The sequence below is a fragment of the Pseudomyrmex gracilis genome, unplaced genomic scaffold (assembly GCF_002006095.1).
Source record: "Pseudomyrmex gracilis isolate BER0280 unplaced genomic scaffold, ASM200609v1 scaffold_50, whole genome shotgun sequence".
Lineage (NCBI taxonomy): Eukaryota > Metazoa > Arthropoda > Insecta > Hymenoptera > Formicidae > Pseudomyrmex > Pseudomyrmex gracilis.
Window position 1 is genome coordinate 116,987 of NW_018020634.1, and position 20,431 is coordinate 137,417.

The following is a 20,431-nucleotide window of genomic DNA, read 5'->3' on the forward strand; positions in this document are numbered from 1 at the left end:
AAAAAAAAAAAAAAAAAAAAAAAGAGACTTGTCATATTATTGTCGATATAAGACTTTTTCCCCCCCAAAAAATTCCGCTTTATCATCACATTAACTACTTCATCAATCACTTTACAATTTTGATCATTTTTACCTATAATTATTATATGTACCTAAATCTGGATACAACCAAGGTGGTTTGTGAATGTCACAGTGACATCCCCGCGCCCTCGCGCCCGGATGCTTCACTATGTTATCCCATTTCAATATCCAACTGCTGCTCGGGTCCCACAATTTCTTATCGATACTCGGATACTTCCGTAATCCACGGCGCAAGCAGCGATGCCCGTTCGGTATTATCAGACTAGCGTCGTTCATTGCGGACGACATAAATGAATATGATAAACACTTTAACACGAACGACAAGGATAAATTCCTGCGAGAGAGCTACGCTGACATTTCGCTAACGTCACCGTCATCTCAATAAAACATCCACTCGAACTTTTTTTTGTCTTTGTCCTCGATCGCACCGTCATAAAATTTTTTACTTCATCACATCTTATAAATTAACAACCGCGACATAATCACTGTTGTAAACAATTTACATGCTATAAATAACGGAATATATTTTGATATTTGATATTTTGTTTAAGGTGTATTTTTAATCTTTCCAATTAAACATTTTTTTTAAATAAGAATTTCACAAACGTTTGATCAATATGAAAACGAAACTTAATTACTGAATTCTTCAAGATTACGACGGTATTATTTTGAGAATGCGATAGAGAGAGGTCGCGATTTATCACGTATGTAGTTAACACAGTTATCTAAACCGTTATGCGTCACTAACCGCGATCTGCAAATAAGCGACCGAGTGAACAGCCCTTACGAGATTAAGAAGATTTTTGCTAACGAATATCGGAACTCACACGAAAAAGTGTAAAATTCTGAAATATACAGCGGGGAAAACTTGCTAAACGTGAGCGCGGTGCGTACACACAGTGAAAGTATAATCTTCTTGTTCGTCTTTGCGCGAGAGAATTCTACCTCGGCGTCAAATTAATTTCTACATTCTAATTAGACGGGCCCGGTGAGCGTGCGTCTTATTAATTCGCCCTGTGCACGAGCGCGCGTCGCAAACGCGCGGATTTAACGAGGAAGGAGATTATAATCGAACATCATACTGCCGGGTTCCGTTTCGCAAAATCATATTCGCGAAATGAGATCACAATGAAATATTTCAGAGACCGCTCTGAAGTTTCACGTTCATTTCCTAACGGTTCATATAACAAAGTATTTTTGACAAATTCTAATTAAAAGTACATTGGCAAAAATAGTGTCTCTTCGAGATTTCGCGACGCGTTTAATATAAGTCATTGTTAGAGAAAAATAACTGAAATTATTGTGACGCAAACTGACCGTTTGTTGCAAACAAGCGAGATTAAGCGGCAATTAAAGTTCTCTCTCTTCTCTCTTGGATTTCAAAATTGCCGGCGTAAAAGTTATTTAATGTTTACTCTTGCCTTTCTCGTGAGTCTTATTATCTCTACCTTTCGCGCATTCTTTGCGGTCGTACGCACGCACTTACGCATTACTCCCGCATTAAAAGATTCCGTAATCTAGTATCGGTGCTTTTTTGCAATTATCGGGCACGCTAATAATTCTTCTCTTATAAGATGGGGTTCTAATATAGAAAGTTTGTCGTACCGCTCCAAGTTTACGCGTATTATTTGTACTTATGTTTCATGTTATATTTTATAAATGACTCATTACTTTGCTAATTGTTCAACTAACAAACATAACTAATGACCTAACTTCCGTATTTTACTATATTCGAATTTTTAACGTAATTGTATGTATTCTCGGTACTAAGATTTTAATTTTTTGTTCTATCTCACTTGTTATTCATCAAGAGTAGCCGAAAAAATGTATGTAGTCTATATTCCAGAAAAGTAAACAATTTAATCCCTCTTTCCTCATTGCGTGCTAGTTTCAAACTGACGATCCAAGAATAATCACGTTAGTTTAATGTTTTCGTGTTGTTCCGGATGATAAAAACACAATTTATCGTTATCGACATTGACGAAGCAGTAATAAAAATCCAAATTGATGATACCATTGATTATTACACACATCGCTAATAAGCAACATCACCGGGAATCGAGAGATTGCAATTTCTTAATTATCGATTGGTTGATTGTGTGACCCATTTATTAATATCTTCGATATACCGATTCAACGTTCTCCGGTAACAATGTGAATGTTACATTCGCACGCGTCGCGTTCGCACGTAACAAGACCGGTTAATGAGAAGTCCCATTTTCTCATGTCACAGATAGCATCGTTTTCGCGCGCGTCTTCTCTTCTCCGACATATGTACATGTTCGTGCGTTCATTCAAAAATCTCTGTTTCGAGGTTCTCTCTCTATTTAGGTTCTGCCTATCGCGGCAAAGTTTTGAAGCGCGAAACATGCACATGAACATTGTACGTTCACACACATAGTTTTGAAGATAATGAATGGAGAAGAGTAGATCATACGTTTTCGATAAAAAAAAAAAAAACTTTTCATCACTTATGAAAACTAAAGAAAACATAATCTGTAAATTAATGTAACTACGAATAATTTTCAAAAAATAAGGCAACATTAAATCTACATGTTACAAATTTTTAGTTTAAAAAATTTAAGTTTCACGTACATATAATATACTTTCATCTCTCTTTGAATAAGATAGTCATCAGAGGATCACTGTCAAATTATATATCTCCAGCCGAGCTAAATTTATTCCAGTTATTTGCTCAATTTATTTCAGCGTGCTTCCATTACGGTCATTCTTTCAAAGTGGGAAACAAAAAAACAAAAAATTAACGGGTGTTTGCGTTACATCAGTTCGCTCCTTGCGGATGTGTAGATACCGGTCTCGCGAGGATAGACAAGATTTTGCAAAAACATTGATTTCATCGCGCTTCTCAGAATTAGTTGCATCACAAAAGCCGCGGCCTTTGCCAACATGCGGACCGATTACCGTCGCGCACGTGTGTGTGACGACGACGTGTAAGTATTTATATCGTCGCGTGTGAATTAGCGTCATCTATAAAGCGATAGCAAATAAAAAAAAAGAGCGTAATAAAAAGAGACACCGAACCGTGTATTATTAAATCGCGTGCAAAAATAATCAGACATATCCGTTTGCTCGACGATAATGTTGGTAATTTCGATCAGGACGCGTGGCGATATCACGAACGCTAATTGTGATTATGGATCTTGATCAAGTATCTGGCTCTCTTCTTTTATCGGGCGGATAAAGCGTAACAAAGAGAAAGCGTCGATTTCGTTTCACGGCTCGCGCGCATTATAACGTAATCTATATGTATATGAAACAATACAGACGAATTTTACGCAATGACAAGTTTATTTCTTTTTTCCGTCAAAACAATCGAGCGATGTAATAAAGTCGCGCGGAATCCTGTTTTCCTCAGTCGTTTTGCGCAACGATGTATATGATAGTTAACACAAAAGTTAAAACAGTTGCCTAAGATTTGCGTGTGCAAATAAAATGCACCACGATTATATTTCATTATCATGACTGACGTAAATGGAAAACAGTCAATGCACAATGTGAGCGGCGTCACTCGATTTATTATTCCAAGATATTTCTCTTCGAAAAGGCAATTTCAAGTGAAGTTGTAAATAATTTACCACAAAAGCGGAAACGAAAAAGCGCTTGTATCGCGTTACATAACAATTAAGTTTGTTCTCTGCGCTATCTCGTAATGAAGAAACGCGTAACGAAGTAACGCTTCACGCATACTAAATTAATGAACAAAAAGCGTTTGAGGAATCATCATCTAGTTCATCGCGAACAAAATGAAAATGCATTAATAATTCCAGCGACTCGATTTCTTTGCACATGCTCACTGCCAAGAAATATCAACCTCGCCAACCTCGATTCTGTCGCGCCACGCTGTGTGTTGTATTTGTAAAATTTATCCTTATCTCTCGCTCAAAGACTGGCCCGAAACGTGACATAAATCGAAACGACGCGCGTGCGCTTCGTAAAACCGTTCGTTTTACCGGCAAACAAGTCAATAATAAATGCTGTAAGAAATTCGAGAGATCTCTCACCTATCACGAAGATCTTCATATATTTCTTTATTGTACAAACCAAAAGAGTCTTATAATATTTTTTACTGCAACAAGTTAAATCGCTTTTCTTCTAGAGGTAACATCAATTTGACAAATCGACCAATCGTGTTGTTTGATTTACCGAAAATTGACGTTAATTACCATCGAAGATTTAATTGACGTCATTGGTGCGATCAAAAACGCTATTGAAAATAATAAAACTTTATACAAATTTAAAATTTTACAATTTATCTTAATTTTCGCTTTTCTAGAGAGAAGTGTCAACAGTTCGCTAAACGTTTTGGAAACTTTGTGCGAGAGAGTTTAGACGCAATACCGACTGAAGGATATTCCATTTACTTTCGAAATTGTTGAATATACGAGAGAACCGTGTCGTGCGATTCTTTTTTAAGTAGCATGACCTCTCTCTATCTCATGCATCCTCAACACACAACGTTATTTCTCACCGTACTTTTAGCCGCGGGGCGCAACAATCAAACTCGCATAGCAAGTCTATGGCGAGCTGAAGCCGCGCACGACTCTGCACACTCGTCGTTTCACACACCCGGTCGTTTTCACCGCGAAAACTTCTCCGACAACAAACCGACTTCTTCATCGCACTGTCGCGCGATGGCTAGTATCGATAGCGTTTACAAACGACCGCGATAAATACATCACGTCGCGTGCACTTATCATTTACAAGTTCCACGCGAAGTAAAAATATAAACTGCCTCGGCGGAACGATCGATCAGAAGTCGGACGCGTTACACACAATGAAGAACCGTAATAAACTTTAATCAGTACAGCAAATTTTTTTTTTCGACAAGTTTTTTTCTCGTCGCAAGGAGATAGTAGATATATACGCGTCACTCGCGACACGTCCGTTACTGATACCGTATCGTTGCGAAATCACAAAGGACACAATATGCGTAACACAAAACAACACGAAGAGAAACAAACACGATCATAGCATTCCATGTTTTTTTATTGATTGATCACAGAGCAAAGGCAAAACACAACACGTCGTACGTATCTCTCTTACGTTGGCGCAAACGAGTCGTCGCGCAACTCGCTTACTCTCCCAGACTGTCGAGAGTAAAGCGCTTATGCGCGGAACACGAGTAACGCCGACGAGGAGAGGCTGAAAAAGAGGGGATTCCCGAACCTTCCCCTATATCGTTGGTGCCCCACGCTTGGTAGGGGCCAAAGCCCGTAGGGACGAACGAGAAGGCGCGGGCCCACCTTGATGCATCGTCACCAAACGGAAAATCAATGCCATACATAAGAGCTATTGTGAGGCGCATCATCTGGGAACAATAGTCGCGAACACGTATCAAGCTCAGGGCCACGTGTGTGATTTTCAGTTGTTCGTAGCGTTCGAGTATTGTAAAGGATTCGCAAAGAAATTTTGAAATTTTGCAACTTTTGTTCGACTTGTAAATATACTTTTGTAAATATATCAATCGAACATTTTACTAGTGTGTTATCGGAAATAATAATAATTTAAATGGTTAAATTACAAATTTTATTTAGTATACATTCTTTGTATAAATGTCGATATGTTTTTCTCAAAGTCAATTTGCTCGATATTATTTGCTTGATATTATTGTTCACTCGATATTTTTGTTGTAATTTTATGCGCATCAAAATATGACAGACGTTACGTCAATTATGTTTATAACTACCGTCGCTATTCGAATCATAATTAAGGACACTTTTTCCGCGGAAGAAAATTCTGATTGCATTTTTAAATTATGATATAAGAGGTCGGTTATTTACATTGTTAGATACATCGCGAAAGAAACTTGCGTGCTCTCAGTCGGCAAAAAAACTACAAGAGCCAAATTGTTTCGTCAATAATTACGAGATTAATTAACGCGCACTGATCTCTCATCCGGCAGGAGCTGAAAGTCGGTGCGTTTCGCAATCACCTGAGATATATATATATATATATATATATGTACAACAGAAGCGTGCGTTAAGCTTTCTGCCTTCAACCGCGCTGCTTTGCATTCGCGCAAAGGTGCGAACTGCATCGTGCGAGAGTGCCGGTGCTTTCTATCGAAGAAAGGAGGGGATTAACGTTCAAGATGAGATCAGCCGAGTTTCACCGGCATAAAAGACGCTGGGGCAATCAAGATCGGACACACTGACTAATCGATTTTTTCAACTTGGAGTCTTGAAATTGTTATTTGTCAATTCTTATATGGTCAGACTCGGGAAATTTGTTGCAACGCCAGTCTCTGATCTCGTAACAAACAATTCACAAACTACAATTAGAATTGTATTTGACTTCCAAGTCAAGACTTCCCTGTCAATTTTGTCACGCGCGTAAAAGAATAACTGCCGCGTGACCGCGATTACGAAAGAATAACAAATTGTCAGTCGCGGTGAGAACAAGTGGGTGATTGACACGATTCGATTCAATTTGCGCCAGTTTTAAGTTCGTCGTCGCGAGTGCAGCGGCCGAAATCAAACAGAGGTGATCGAAAGAGAGGAAAGAAAAAGATTAATGCGCGGTCGCAAAATAAGGATCTGCTGTCGCCATGTCGAAACGCCGTTCTCGTAAATCTGTCGTTATACATAAGTCCCGTTCGTGTGCTTTAGAACAAAAACAGATGATTGCGACGTTTCGCAAAACTTTACGAATATTTACTTGATCGACTCTTCTTTGCGAACATTTTTGCGTCGAATAATCAGAGATATTTGTAATAAAGTGAATCTCAAAAGTCACGACTGCGAATACAATTCTCCCGAGTTAATTACAAACGGACTTTGATTCATCGCGATCGATTCTGAGGAACTCTCAATAGGATCGATCGACATGTTTCCGCGGGAAGTGAGTAATAAATAATACGGCCGGATTATCGCGCGCAAACTTTAATTAACGCGCGACGCGATGCATTAAGGCATAATTAAGCGCGAGGCACACGACTTCTCATATTTTAAACGGATCGACATGTAGCGAATTATAATGTTCGAGTATTATTTAGCGAGAGATTACGTCCTTGAGGAGATAATAATCCCGAGTATACTTGTAATTCGTACGTATCTCGCTACATATAGGTACTTGTTGATTGCTTCTCAAATTAAAAAGAGTACATCTATTCATTCGAAAAAAAAAAAAAAAAAAAAAAAGAGAATTACAGTTGAACAAATCGAGTTGAAAAAATTGAAAAAATTTCGAGTCTGAGAGAGAGAGAGAGAGAGAGAGAATGGTGGATCGGTTGTGCGATTTAGGGTCAAGCGACGTTGAATCGTGTCCGGCCACTTGGTGCGATGTAAAATACCGGAAGTGCGTATGAACGGCTCCGATCCGTCATACGACTATGCAGATTTCTACGTGCGCGATATACACTTCTGTGCTTTAAGAATATTTTGTGATCTCGCGCTTGACAAATTTTTTTTTAACGCACAATAGGCGGAGCCAGCGGCAGAAATGGTGGCAGTTTTCCCTCCACAAATGCAACGGAGGTATTATCTTTGTTTTTCCTCTGTTCGTCTCGCAATTATGCCTACATTCGTATGCACGATGGAAGCGGTATCGGTAATTACGCTCGGCAGTATAATTAACAACGTATATACGCGGCGTAGGTCGCGACGAGAGTTACGTCTTCTTTTCTTTTGCGCGAAGCTCGACATCGATGCGAGATGCCCGTCTCTTTAGAAATTTAGTACGTACGTGTACGTAACGGAACGAGGTGTGTTACGGAAGAATGGGAAAACAATTAAAAAACACAATTTCCACAGCGGCTCCTCCCCCTGCGTCGTTTTCCGCGAGCGTTTTGAGAATAGTGCCTCGATGTCCTCGGTGAAAGCGAACTAGTATAATTGAATTGGTTATAGTAATTTAATTTGTTGCTAATTAACGTTAAAGCGCGCGCACGCGCTCATGAGTTTGCGATTCTGAAAAGTGAAATTTTAGAGATGCGCTTAACTATAAAAACTATAAACTAACTTGAACAGCTTCCGAGAGTACGAGACGTAGATTTCGTTCTTTATAATCTGTAGTAAAATTTTTATCGAGTTTTTGGCAAAAACAAAATCGATATTTTATTTATATGCGCTTTGGAATGGCAGTTAAGTTTTGAAAAATTCCAGAATAATTTCAGACTTATATGTAGATCCTTTTTCATCGCGATCGAGTTAAGATTCCGGAGTAAACTAGGACGTAGTTAAAAACAAATAAGAGATAACGAGAGTTCCGAGAGTGGAGAAATAAGAGATCCTTGATGAATTTTCTCGGTGGCGTCACGCGTCATGAGATCATCGACGTCAGAAAATTGTGTATACACGCAAGACATTGCCGTTAGAAAGATATCGCTAATAGGAATTGCCCACACGATTTCTGTTCAACGCGCACTGACAGAATGCAGGCAATAATGACTCGTCGTTACATAATATAGCACATGTACAACATTACGCATAATCGTGCATAAACACGCGCTTATCAAGCGCGCCGCCGCGTGTAGTGTGTCATGGGTTAAGCAAACAATTATTACATGATTATAGAGAAAGCAACTTGCCCCTTTTTATTTCAGCAAGGGAAGTTCTTTGAATTTGACGCGAAACAAACTCAAAGGCAATGTTTCCAAATTTTCCGCTTGAATGTCGAAAATTCCTTACTCTAAGTAATTATTACGTGAGATTGTATTATTTTTATAACGATAAGAGACAACTTTTTGAATTTCGAATAGCTTATGCTCGCTTGACCGGATAATGCAAAGGTTAACAGGGACAGCGATCGTCGCGACAAAAGGGCATTGGGCGCTATTCTGTATTTTCATATCTGATCGTGCACAACGTGCGGAATCGTGCGCAGCGCTGCGCGCGGCCAAGATAAATCTATGTGTTACCACCCTACCTTTCACTTGTGCACGTGTGCGCATGCATCTCGCGCTGCCCTCAAGGTAATAAGACGCGAGTTTAGAGGCGAGAGAGCGCGGGTAGCGAATTCACTAGGTGTGACAGGGTGATATCTGACAGCTGTATAATAAATACGCGACCATTACCCGCGACTACAGAACCATAATTATGGTCGTTAAAATCTTAAGTTTTGAATCTAACATCCAAGTTCTAGAATCTTTGCGAGATATTGCCTCGTTTGGAAATCAATTCTGGCAATTTGTCTAGATAAAAGAAAAAAAATGTATACACACACGTGCGCGCGCGCACACGCGTAGATTTTGCGAAGATATTTTTAGACATCCGTTTCATTCAATAAAATATTTGTTTAATATATCTACGACATTTTTATTAAGTTTTATATGTTTTCGGTGATTTTTTTTCAAGAGTGGAGTTCTTTTGTTTTCTTGATTGTTTGAAATTAGAAATCACTTATGTAAATTTTGATTTGCCCGCCAGACCGTTCTGTACAACCTTTCCGTGTCAAATAACTTCACCGCGGGAGAATGACGACGGCTTCGATCCACGTGTTTACCACAGAAATTCCATTACAGCATATCTACTATGAAAAAAATCGTCGATTTCACTGGCAAAACACGAATGCAAGTAGTATAGTTGTAAAAACGCCAATATCAGGCGTGAGTTACGTTAGCGTGAACTATGCGTAAAATTACTTGTAAATCGGAAAAAGAAGAGATAGAAAATTGAATACATGCAACGAGCGAGTATTACCGTTTATATGCATGAATGAATAAGAAAAGTACCGTAATGTAACGCGCGATTTGATTGAACATTGATTAATTCCCCGCGACCGGGGAATTATCTCGACCGCGAAAGTTGCGCAGAATGATTTTCATTAAATTATATGCGTATCTTTGATGTATGCAACGCCAGATATTATTATATTTAATGCCGAGCTCATGAACATGTAGAGCGCGACATTACAAAATGCTAGAATATTCACACAGATGTGTAGCAATCAGCAGACGGAATAGCATACATCGCTAGTTTAACATTTAAGATTGATTTCTCGGATTGACTTAGTCGTAACCGGAAGTTTGAGTGCTCATTGAAGAGAGATGAACACGGCGCTTCGCGGAAGATGGTCATTATAGCGCTTCACGGCTATTTTGAGTTCTATTAATATCTCTGAAATCAAGCGAAGCGCCATAGCTCTGCCAAGCCCATGTATGACCTAATCGCGGCTAATGTTTATGCATAAGATGTAGCGAAGGATACATACTCAATGCCTGAGCGCGTGCTCCATTTGGCATCTTCGAAACAAACAACAAAAAAACGTCCATAGTTAATGTAAAAAATTTTTAAAAATGCCATCCAACATTGGTGCCATTTTTATCAAGCTAACGAAGTCGTTTTGTCCGCTTATCGAAACGACGTTAAAACACTAGCTAGAGTCTGACATTTATGTCACGACAACAAAATTTAAAATCACGTTGATTTACAAGAATAATTTATTATAACAGACACAATAGAAGCACCTCGCTGCCAAACGATGAGAACCGCCTGGCCTTTCGAGCAACTACCGCGAGTAACATAGTGATTAATAACCGCGATTAATATCGCATCGGACGAGGAATGTCGCGGAACTTTGGGAAGGAGAGGAGGAATTCAAGAGAGAGACGATATTTATCGTATATATAGTTTTGTAATCGCACACGAGAAGGAGAAATCCATCTACATGTATATTATTTTGAGTTGCGACCGATTGCGCAAGCGGTATGTCGCGGTGGATCAGCGGTGGTAGCAATTCTCGCCTATAGACGAACTCTCTCTCTCTCTCAGTCTATATATCGGATTTTTCCTATCAATCGAGAAGGTGTCGAAGTATACAGTTGCCAGTGACATGTAATATTCGCGACCGAAATTTGAACACCCGACGGCGTTCGCAAGGCCGTCTGTTTCGAGACGGGACAGAGGTCTCCCTTCTCCCGATGGTGTGGATTACAGGCAACGCTTGAAACAAAATATTATACCGATACACGCGGTGTCTATCGCGGCAACGATTCTATCGTTGTGTATACACGCAATATTATGTAACATCCACACAACACAGAAGAGCGTAGATAACGCGAGAATTGCGATCTCGTTGTGTCGTTCGCACAAGGAAACGAACACAACGGAACAATGGAACTACTTTTCGATACTTGTCCATTTCTTATTCTTCACCGTTCGTTTTCCCGCGAAAACAAAGAGATGAAATACCGATCAAAAGGAGGTATCTACTAATATGTCATTAGATCGAAGGCAACGGTACCGTGAAAACCGACGAGTATTCTCGTCACATCGAGAAACACGAGGTTCTTCGTAAATATTCATGACGTATATATAAATACAAGTGCGAGGGAACAGACAGATGAGAGGAGTCCTGCATGCAAAGTCAGGATCGGCTACGTGATAGACTCCGTGCCTGCGCGATGGCAGCACGATACAAGGCTGCACGCGCGCGTTGAATAGCAATGAATACCGCGCCGGTGAAGCGTGGCACAACACATCGTGTTTGGTTAAGTTTTCGTCGAACGGGTTTTAGAAGTTAAAGTCTGGACGCGGCGCATTTGCAATTTTTTGTCACGCGTTTGTTCAGTCAAATGTATACTCGACTAAATAATGCAATCGCAATGATCGAAACATGTTGTCGCGACGACAGAAAATCATCAAAGTTCACGCATAGCTAAGCATTATCCTACAGCGAAAATCAGCAGTTTACTCACCGTCGGATGACATCGCCGAAGGTAAAAGATCACCGGCGGCCTTTAGCTGATCGAACCTTTCTATTAAAAGAAGCATCCTGCAAGCAGAAGAAGCGTAATGTTTTTTTTTTTACAAAATATTTTACAAACAGCAATTTTTCAGATTGTTATCAACACACTACAACGTAGATTGACATTTAGCGAGAAAGATTTTTCTAGAACTGCAATTCATTCAAAAATTATATGAAATTCTCTGTTGCATAATGTTACGATTGACAGTTTTATTAATACGCAAGTCAGTCGATATTCAAGAAAGAAGAGAACATCTTTCGAGAACGACTGGATTGCGATTAAAAACATATAAAAATTCCATGCGGAATGAAAGCTGTAAGAAAATCGCTTTCTCTTGACATTTTACTCACTTGGCTTGCGGCACATCGTGCTTTCTTTGCAAATCGACGCGTAATCTCTCGCCGACGTGCCGGTAGATGTCTGCCAGCGTGTTTAAAGCGGTTTCACGGACCTTCTCCGAGGGGTCGGACAGTAACTTCACGATGTTCGGTATCACTCCGGACAGAGCCATCTCGTCCGCTCCGTGTCTAAAAATAATTTAAATATACATTTATAAGAGACGTTTTGTTATTTTCCATAAATGTTTACGCACTTCAAATCCATAGATTCTAACTTACTCGTTCAGCGTTGTCGTTAGGAGGATCAAAGCTTCCTCTCGTAACTTCGCATTTTTATGGTTGAACGCTGGACGAAGTCTATCCAGAAGATTTTGGGGTGACATACATCCCTTCTCCATGATTTTGAGAAGTACCAACTGCGCCTTCTCTCTTGTGGCATCTTTGCTGTCGCCTGTGTGTGAGAAAACGCGAATTTCATTTTTGTTAGATGAACGTACAAAAAGTATTGTCAAATCATCGTGCGGCATGTATGTGCGTAAGACATTTAATTATCAACATGAGCTTAGGACATCTGAAAGCGATCGGCGACTCTTGAACGAACATGATGTATATCTGTCATAAACATCAACTTCGTTAAAGCCGTTTGCACTTCACTCTATCTGCGTTTGTTCTATTAAAAATTCATTTAGAGATTAACGGATGATTATTTATTCGATATTTACGCGACACGAGAGAGTCTCTGTATAAACGAGATTTATTTATATCTTTTTTCTAATTATATGAACGATAATCGTCTTATTTCTGTTTTTGCGCATTGTAAAAATATTTACGTTAACGACACGCGTCTCTCCGTTTTTATCAGTGCCAATTATCGGTCATCGTGAAATGTTCGTGAAATTATCGCGATCGTCATAAATAATAGCAGAAATTTATCAAATTCGTATTGCATTTCACGTCACCATCTCCGAGAACGATTTACGAGACAAAATAGATGGAAACAAATACGCCCCGTACTCACCTAGCCTGTCTATCGTCGGCTGAATGATGCTCGAGATGTAAGGCTTGAAATCGTGACCCATCCGATCCGCGAGATACGTTAGAATCTCTAGACCGTTCTGGACAACCTGCAAAAAAGAAAACGTGGCGTTTGAATTTATGACCGCATATCCAACGGCAATTATAGCGGCGACGATTGTCCTTCTTTGACAGGAATTGCTTTCGCGTCTCGATCGAACATCAAGGCGATCGAGGTCTACTGGATAATTTAGCGAGCACAGAAAGTGTTTGATACGAGACTTTGATGCGAGCTGTATTAATTAACGATGATCAGTGTAAACGTTGACGAATTTAATTTTCCACTGCAAGCGTATATTTATACGCTACTGTCACGAGCTGTGGCGCGACGTTTAAATACATTTAACGAAGTGCTATACATAGTCGCGTATAAACCTATTTTCGAGTCGTGGGGTAAATGTTCTCTCAGAGCTATCGTCTGAATGTGTGACATCATTGCTCAGCACCGAGAGAGTTTTTGCCCACTTCTCTCTTTGGCTCTAATTTTCCGCGCTGTTATCTTCACACTCAAAAGAGAATATATATGCGCTTTTTTCACTTTTATCCACGCAATAATCGTATATTAAGTTTCATTTATAAAGTTTCTTTATTTGCGTAAAGTTTCAAAATTAGAAAATTTCAAATTAGAAAAATATAAAAAAAGGTTTTACTTTTTTGGAAGTTTTACTTTTTCAAAAAAAAAAACTTTTTCGCCGCTTTTCCGAAACAGGTATTCAACGAAAGATTAATAGACCACTTGAGCAGCTCTTTAATACCAAATGTACGATGAAAGGCAGTAGTATAACAGTAGCTTTTCGTGTACGAAGAGATTAAATAGAACACACGAAGAGAGTCGTGTACAAAGAAGTTGACACGCACGCGCGTGGGCTAAAACTTAGCCGCCTTGTCAAACTTGGGCCACAGTCGGTTAAAACTCTCTGTTAGTAGCGCTACGTGGGAGGCTGTTGGTTTTCCTCTGGAGCGAGACGCATATCGCGTACAGATCCGCGCCATGTGATCGGCGGAAATGAGCCCGGGGGGAGTTGGAACATGTCCCCATTGAAAATTCGGAACGCATATTTTCGGATGCGCGGTGTATATACAGAGTAACAAACATGTCGCTGAACTTCTTGGCACAGTTCAACAGAAATCCGAATACAAGACTTGAACGAAGAACTGCGCTGATTATTATGAAAGCGGCCGCAAATGCGACGACACAGGGAATTGAGTTCATTCTCTTAGTCGAGTCTCGTCGCAAAGTACATCTTTTTTCGTGAAAACGCGAAATTCCGACAATTAACTCGCGTCACTCTCATAATCGTCGCGATTTAGACGAGTCGCAAGCGCGATCATCGAGCGAGTAGATTATTCTTTCCTTCGTATAAAAATCGCACGCAAAAGTTTTTTTTTCTTTTTTTAACATCGCAAAGTGCTTCATTCCGAAGAAACGTGACGCGAAAGCCGAAAAGGAGAAATGTGCAATTTCACCGCGTCGAGAGTCGACCGTTGTCGTCGTCGTCGTCGATTCGCAACGGACTATATTTGGAGAACTTGTAATTTCTTGATTATCTGACGCGTCATGAAACGCGGTTCTAAGTGCACGCGATAAAATGTTGCTTGAAAGTTTGGAGTATTAGTGCGATCCTTGGTTTTATTAAGCAATTTCAAAGGTGTGCGCAATTCGCGACTTTGTTTACCAAAGCGATCTCGAAAGGATAATATACGCGCGTACACAAAACTCACGGAAATTCTAAAAAATCAGCTTGCAAGAGAAAGAGAGTTATACGGCATATAGCACCAATATAAAACTGTCAAGTAATAGAAAACATATGTGTTTTTATGATCGTCAATCTAGTTTGTTGAAGGACTAATAACCCGATTAAGAATTGCTCAATTTATATTTTTTTGTATTCTTCATGAGATTCTTCCTGTAAATAAATAAACACAAAATAAATTCAAATCACAACGGCTTCAACTACGAAAAAATATATCTTGCATATAAGTGCGAGTAACTTTATGTAATAGAGTTATATATATATATATATAAAAGAAAACATGGTCGCAAGCATTATATGACACGTATATAAAAAGCACCGAAGTGAGGGTGATGTCATGCTTTAAATCCCGAAAAGGAAACGTCTCCGCCGCGGGAAAAAAAAACCCAAGATAAAACGCGACGGTGACGACGGTATACGATTCGCGTTGTGTTCCGCGTCCTCGACATCGATACGATACATTCGTCTTACAGAAATGGTGCAGCGATCTCTCGTAAGAAGGAACATTGTTAAGTTCAATTACAAATGACGATTCAACGACGAAACGAAGAAAAAAGCTATGCTTCACGAGATCTGGAACTCGAGCATTTATCATCATTAATAATTTTACACCTCATAAATTATTGATATTGTGTTCGTATAGTTAGTTGTTGTTTTCTTTTTTAAATATACTAACCGATTTATGAGGAAAATTAATTTTAATAAAGTCGGATGCTAGATTCACATAGGTTATTTCCGCAAGTCGCGTATCTATGTATCACTCTTTGAGGAAAATCAAAAATAAGACTCAATAACACACATTGACAACTCAATTAAAAAGAAATTAAATTGTAAATAAAACTTGGCGCAAACAAGCTACGGTTCTTTCAAAGAGAATCAAAATAGAGAGGAAATTTCGTGCGGTGCTAATTATCGCTAACTCGTAAAAGATACGATAACTGCATGATGACTGACGTTTTCTCGGATTGTCTGCCAAAATCGTGAGAATTGAGAAGAATAGACTTCCACTACGGAGATTAAGAACGGCCCGCGATTTGTTTTACGACAAATAATGCATATTCATTAAAGAACGAGGTTCAATCGAGAAAGCTCCTTTGCAGCGGATGCACTCTTCTTTGGTTCCGTTCGACACAAAAGATGCGATCGTGGCCAGTGGACAGCTGAAAGACTGCTTTCAACGCACGCCTCTCGCCCCTCTTCCTCCCGGCCGTTATCGAGAGATTCAACGAATTTTCCTTCTTGTCCGAAAGTAAAAACGCGTATCACTACGTTCGGTCAATATATCGGCAACAAGTGGCGCTGAACGATACTTACGCATTCGCGAAAGAAATTTCAAGTTGCAATTAAATGACAACTTCCATACGTATCGTTTCCTTTACCGATATATCTGCTGATGCATTTTAAAAACTGAACAACGCATTGAGAAAAGAGTGAAGTCATTATTATGTCCCGAGAGTCCCGAGAGGCATGTGTGTTTTGTCACAAATTGTAGAAGTGTATCCTTGAACGTACAATTTAAAAATATCAAATCAATGATGCATTTTGTAGAGCGATTAGTACGTGTCAAGACACTATTTGGCAAATTTATATCTCATTTATGAACGTCGCAAATTGCTTCTCTTAAAAAAAGACATGCTAATACTTTTATTGCAAAATTTTACGCAAATTGTTTTAAAGGTTATTCCGAAGAAACAGAAGAGAGTCGCGCTCAGATAAATAAATAAAATATAAGAAATAAAGAATGACTACATACAATAAAATAAAAAGCTAAACTAAAAATAGCAGTGAACTTTTGAGTATACAAATTCACATATACAAGTGCGATTTCTTCTACGCATTCTTAGTGTCACACAAAACATGTATAACGTATGAGTTTCTAAAGTTTGTCTACAAACTTTCTTAATTATTTATCATGCTATAGGACAACTTCTGAAATCAGTATAACCTGCGAGTGACGTAAGATGATCTTCCGACGATGATCAGTTGAGGGCAAAACTTTGTTTATTTGTTTGCAAGTAAGTATTATCTATTACAATACAAATTGCGAGTTGTAATTTAACAAGTGAAACATACAGATTTTCTCTCTCTCTTTCTCGTCAGTGTCATCCGCCCAATAAATGACAATAATCATTTCTTCACCCACTAAGATTTTGTCACAGGATATACAAACCTTGCAGTGTGTACATATAATCAACTTTATATTCATAAACAAGTCGTCGTCCGAATATTCACCCAAAAAAACTGTATTTGTCTTAAAAAATTTTCTTTAAGAAAATAGCTTTCTCTTGTATATCTTATACAATTTATTACAACTGTTTAAAAAACGATTAAGTTTATTTCTAGAGATATCTTACAATATTTTAAGTAGCGAAATAAGTTTAAATTAAAATTGAATTTCCAAAACTTCAAATTCGATTTAAAGCAGATGCGCAAAAGAAAGGAGTAAAAAATTTGAATTTAATGAAAAGACGATCGCGGTATGTAAGTACAAGTATATATATCGAGATGAAATTATTGCCGAACGTACCTGATGATTTAAATCCCGTAGTAAAGTTTCGAACCGCTCGCGATATTCCATTAAACTGTCACTCGAGTTGTTATGCATTTCTCTCGAAGGGCTCAGGAATCTGACACTAGCCGTATCCTCGGCCATTACCGCAGAACATTTAGCAACTTAATGGCTTTAAACTAAAACGACATCTCTCCGTTTCGATCTTTGCGACACGACTAGCGACGAACGTGTGTTACATACATGGCGTGAAAGTTTTTTATTTCCTTATTTGTACGATCGACATCGAGGAACCTCGTGATCTTTCTTATGTACGAGATGCATCAACGCGAAGCAACGCTTTTAAGATAGATACTTAATACTTGGCAGAACCGATACAAAGTTTTTTTGCTTGTTAGAAAATTTGAGTTTCAGTATATACTAATTATACAAACTGATCAAAATTCACAAATAAATTTTGATGTTAATCCAAACGTCTTCGAACGACGTTCCGAACGAAATAAAATATTTCAGACCTGTTGTGCAAAGTGATAAACAAATTTGTAAATAAATTGCGACGTTAATTCGAATCGCACGTACGTCGTTCTCGAACGTTCGAGCAGATTAAGCAATATCGAATAAATAAGCGGCAGGAACACGAATATTTAATTTGGCAAAAATATCGGGGAACACGTAGGAGTATCTCAATCGGCAACAATAACATGTCATAAACTCGATTGCTCCTCGATTGCGCTCGATGCAGATTGAGTAATTGAAAGGTCGCGAGCTCCCAACCGCGTATATCTTTTGGCCAAAGAGGATCTAGAAGAGGTATTCTTCTTCTTCTCAGTATATCACGATCCTGCACAAAGTGCAGCATTCCTCGCTTTCAAAGGCACAGTTGTGAAAAATTTAATACAGCGATGAACGAGTGACGAGAGAAAGTCTGATAATAATAATGACGAGATGGCTATCTTCGTGACTCGGGGAAATAAATCGAATTTGAAAGTGAGGCTCGGGTGTGCAAGCTATAATAATTACACAAAAGTGCAGAATCTAAATTTATAAGCCGAGGGAGATCATCGTGCGGTGACTATTCGCGTATTAACTTGATTAAATGCAGCTTGAATGAATATTGTCCAATCGGTTGTGTTGAATGAGAACCTCTGATTGCACGCACACAGAGGCAAAAGTAACGTACACACAGTTTATCACTCACGGCACACTCCGATCGTCATCTCGCGTTGCACGACAATTTTATATACACGCATGAGAATAACAGAGGTAGTTATAATTGTAGTCTTTTTCTCTTTCATTAAAAGTTGGAAACAGCCAATATGTGTGATCAACGTGTACAGATAAAGTAATTAACGCAGACGGTACTACGTTAATCGAGCTCTGTGTGTGTTAAACTTTTATCATTTGATTTTGAAAATTATTCGATTTATCTCGATTTTTTTCTAGTCATTTTTAGTCAAACATCGGTGACTTTCGAATTACAATCAACGATCATCAACGCCTAGCAATTCTCAAAATTCATATCGCTTATCCCGAATACAAGATACGTAAAAAAAAAAATATCTTGAAACATATCTCGAAAAGAATCGACTTGTGTGTGTACACAAGTTAAATATGCATATAGATAAATAATACTAGTCTCAAAAAACATAATTTCAATAAAATTAAGAATAAGTTATATTCAATAAGATTCTTATCAACGTTACTATTAAGAACTTTCGTTCCGAACAGAAGAGCTGAGAAGTAAGGACGATAGTGTTCTCACGTGCTAACGCGAAAAGCATTTTACCAAGCAGATAGTGGCAGGCGACTGTAATTAATCGTCTCCTTTCTCCATTTATAGACAGCGCGCGTCACGTATGTACGTGCTCGAGACGAGGAAACTTGCAATCGAATCGACATTGCGGTTAATGTCAGTTGATATTAAGAACGGTCCGATTAATTATCGTACTGCTTTATCTCCTTCCTTGGTTATAATCTTTTAATAAATGTTAAAGCGGGAATAACACACAGCAGAGTTTTCTTAAACTATTATTATGTTTTAATAGGAAAAATAATATACATAAAGATTTTCAATAATAAAATAATTTTTCTTTTTATGTGTACTCGCTATGTGTTAGTTATTAAGAATTGATGGTGAAATATTAAGCCAACGCTACTGTTTCTTATAACAGTTAAAATGCGTTGGGATCTGCTTAACTTCAATAGTGCAGGAAATAAATATATCCTGCGCAAGAGAGATAAATACATATTACAAACAAGCGAAAGTTGTTCAGAAAAGAGATAAAATAACGTAAATAAAGGTTAGATGATTTTAGAGAAGTTCGAGGTTTGCGAACGACTCTCGTTCGAACAATAACCTACCTACCTTGGGATTACCGTTGCTAAGCCACGGTATAACATTGTCGATGAACATGCCGATGTCCTGGCACTCGATGCTCTTGCTCGAATCGCCGAGGTAGGACAGCAACGCGTTACCGACGTTTAGCTTCTTTTTAATGTCCGACGTTGACAGGAGCGGCATGAAGCCGTCCATATCACGCGGATTCACCGCCATGGTGAGTAAGAGATGCTAGACGTCGCAGGTTCTTCTCCGTCCTCGTCGCTGTCTTAAGGTGATATTTTTCCGCGAGTTATGTCGGTCAAAGGGTGAAAAAAAACGGAACAAGGACGAGATGTCTCACACATAGACACAAACACACACACACGCGCACATCAACAACACATTACTCCACAGTCACGATGCTTACGATGCGCGGAAACGGAGATCTCGCGTCCTTCATCGTGGCCAAGAGAAGGAGCTGTTGTCACACGAATCGTGAGAGAGAAACAGAATTTTATTGCGTCGTTACGATACTGTTCGCACCGATATAATCGCCGTCACTGTAGTTGTCACTGCTATGTCCTATTGCTGCTAATGCTGCTGCTGCTGCCGCTGCCGCTGCTGCTGCTGCTGCTGCTGCCGCCGCCG

At 39.0% G+C, this 20,431-nt stretch overlaps 1 protein-coding gene across 12 annotated transcripts in view; it reads right to left on the bottom strand.

The window, feature by feature from the left end:
- LOC109853504 (CLIP-associating protein 1-A) overlaps positions 1-20,408 on the bottom strand; it is a 31,251-nt gene extending 10,843 nt beyond the window's left edge. For 3 of the 12 annotated variants that reach the window (XM_020425692.1, XM_020425693.1, XM_020425690.1), the window contains exons 1-5: positions 19,829-20,407; positions 13,145-13,250; positions 12,406-12,577; positions 12,139-12,315; positions 11,738-11,814 (exon numbers count right to left, since the gene is read on the bottom strand). In XM_020425692.1, the coding sequence (XP_020281281.1) occupies positions 11,738-11,814; positions 12,139-12,315; positions 12,406-12,577; positions 13,145-13,250; positions 19,829-20,017 (721 nt within the window). In that variant the 5' untranslated portion in view covers positions 20,018-20,407. Of the gene's footprint in view, positions 1-152; positions 588-4,570; positions 5,196-11,737; positions 11,815-12,138; positions 12,316-12,405; positions 12,578-13,144; positions 13,251-19,828 lie in introns of those variants that run through there. The other 9 variants (XM_020425691.1, XM_020425689.1, XM_020425699.1 and 6 more) reach the window with 7 other exon arrangements.
- Positions 20,409-20,431: the final 23 nt, after the last annotated feature.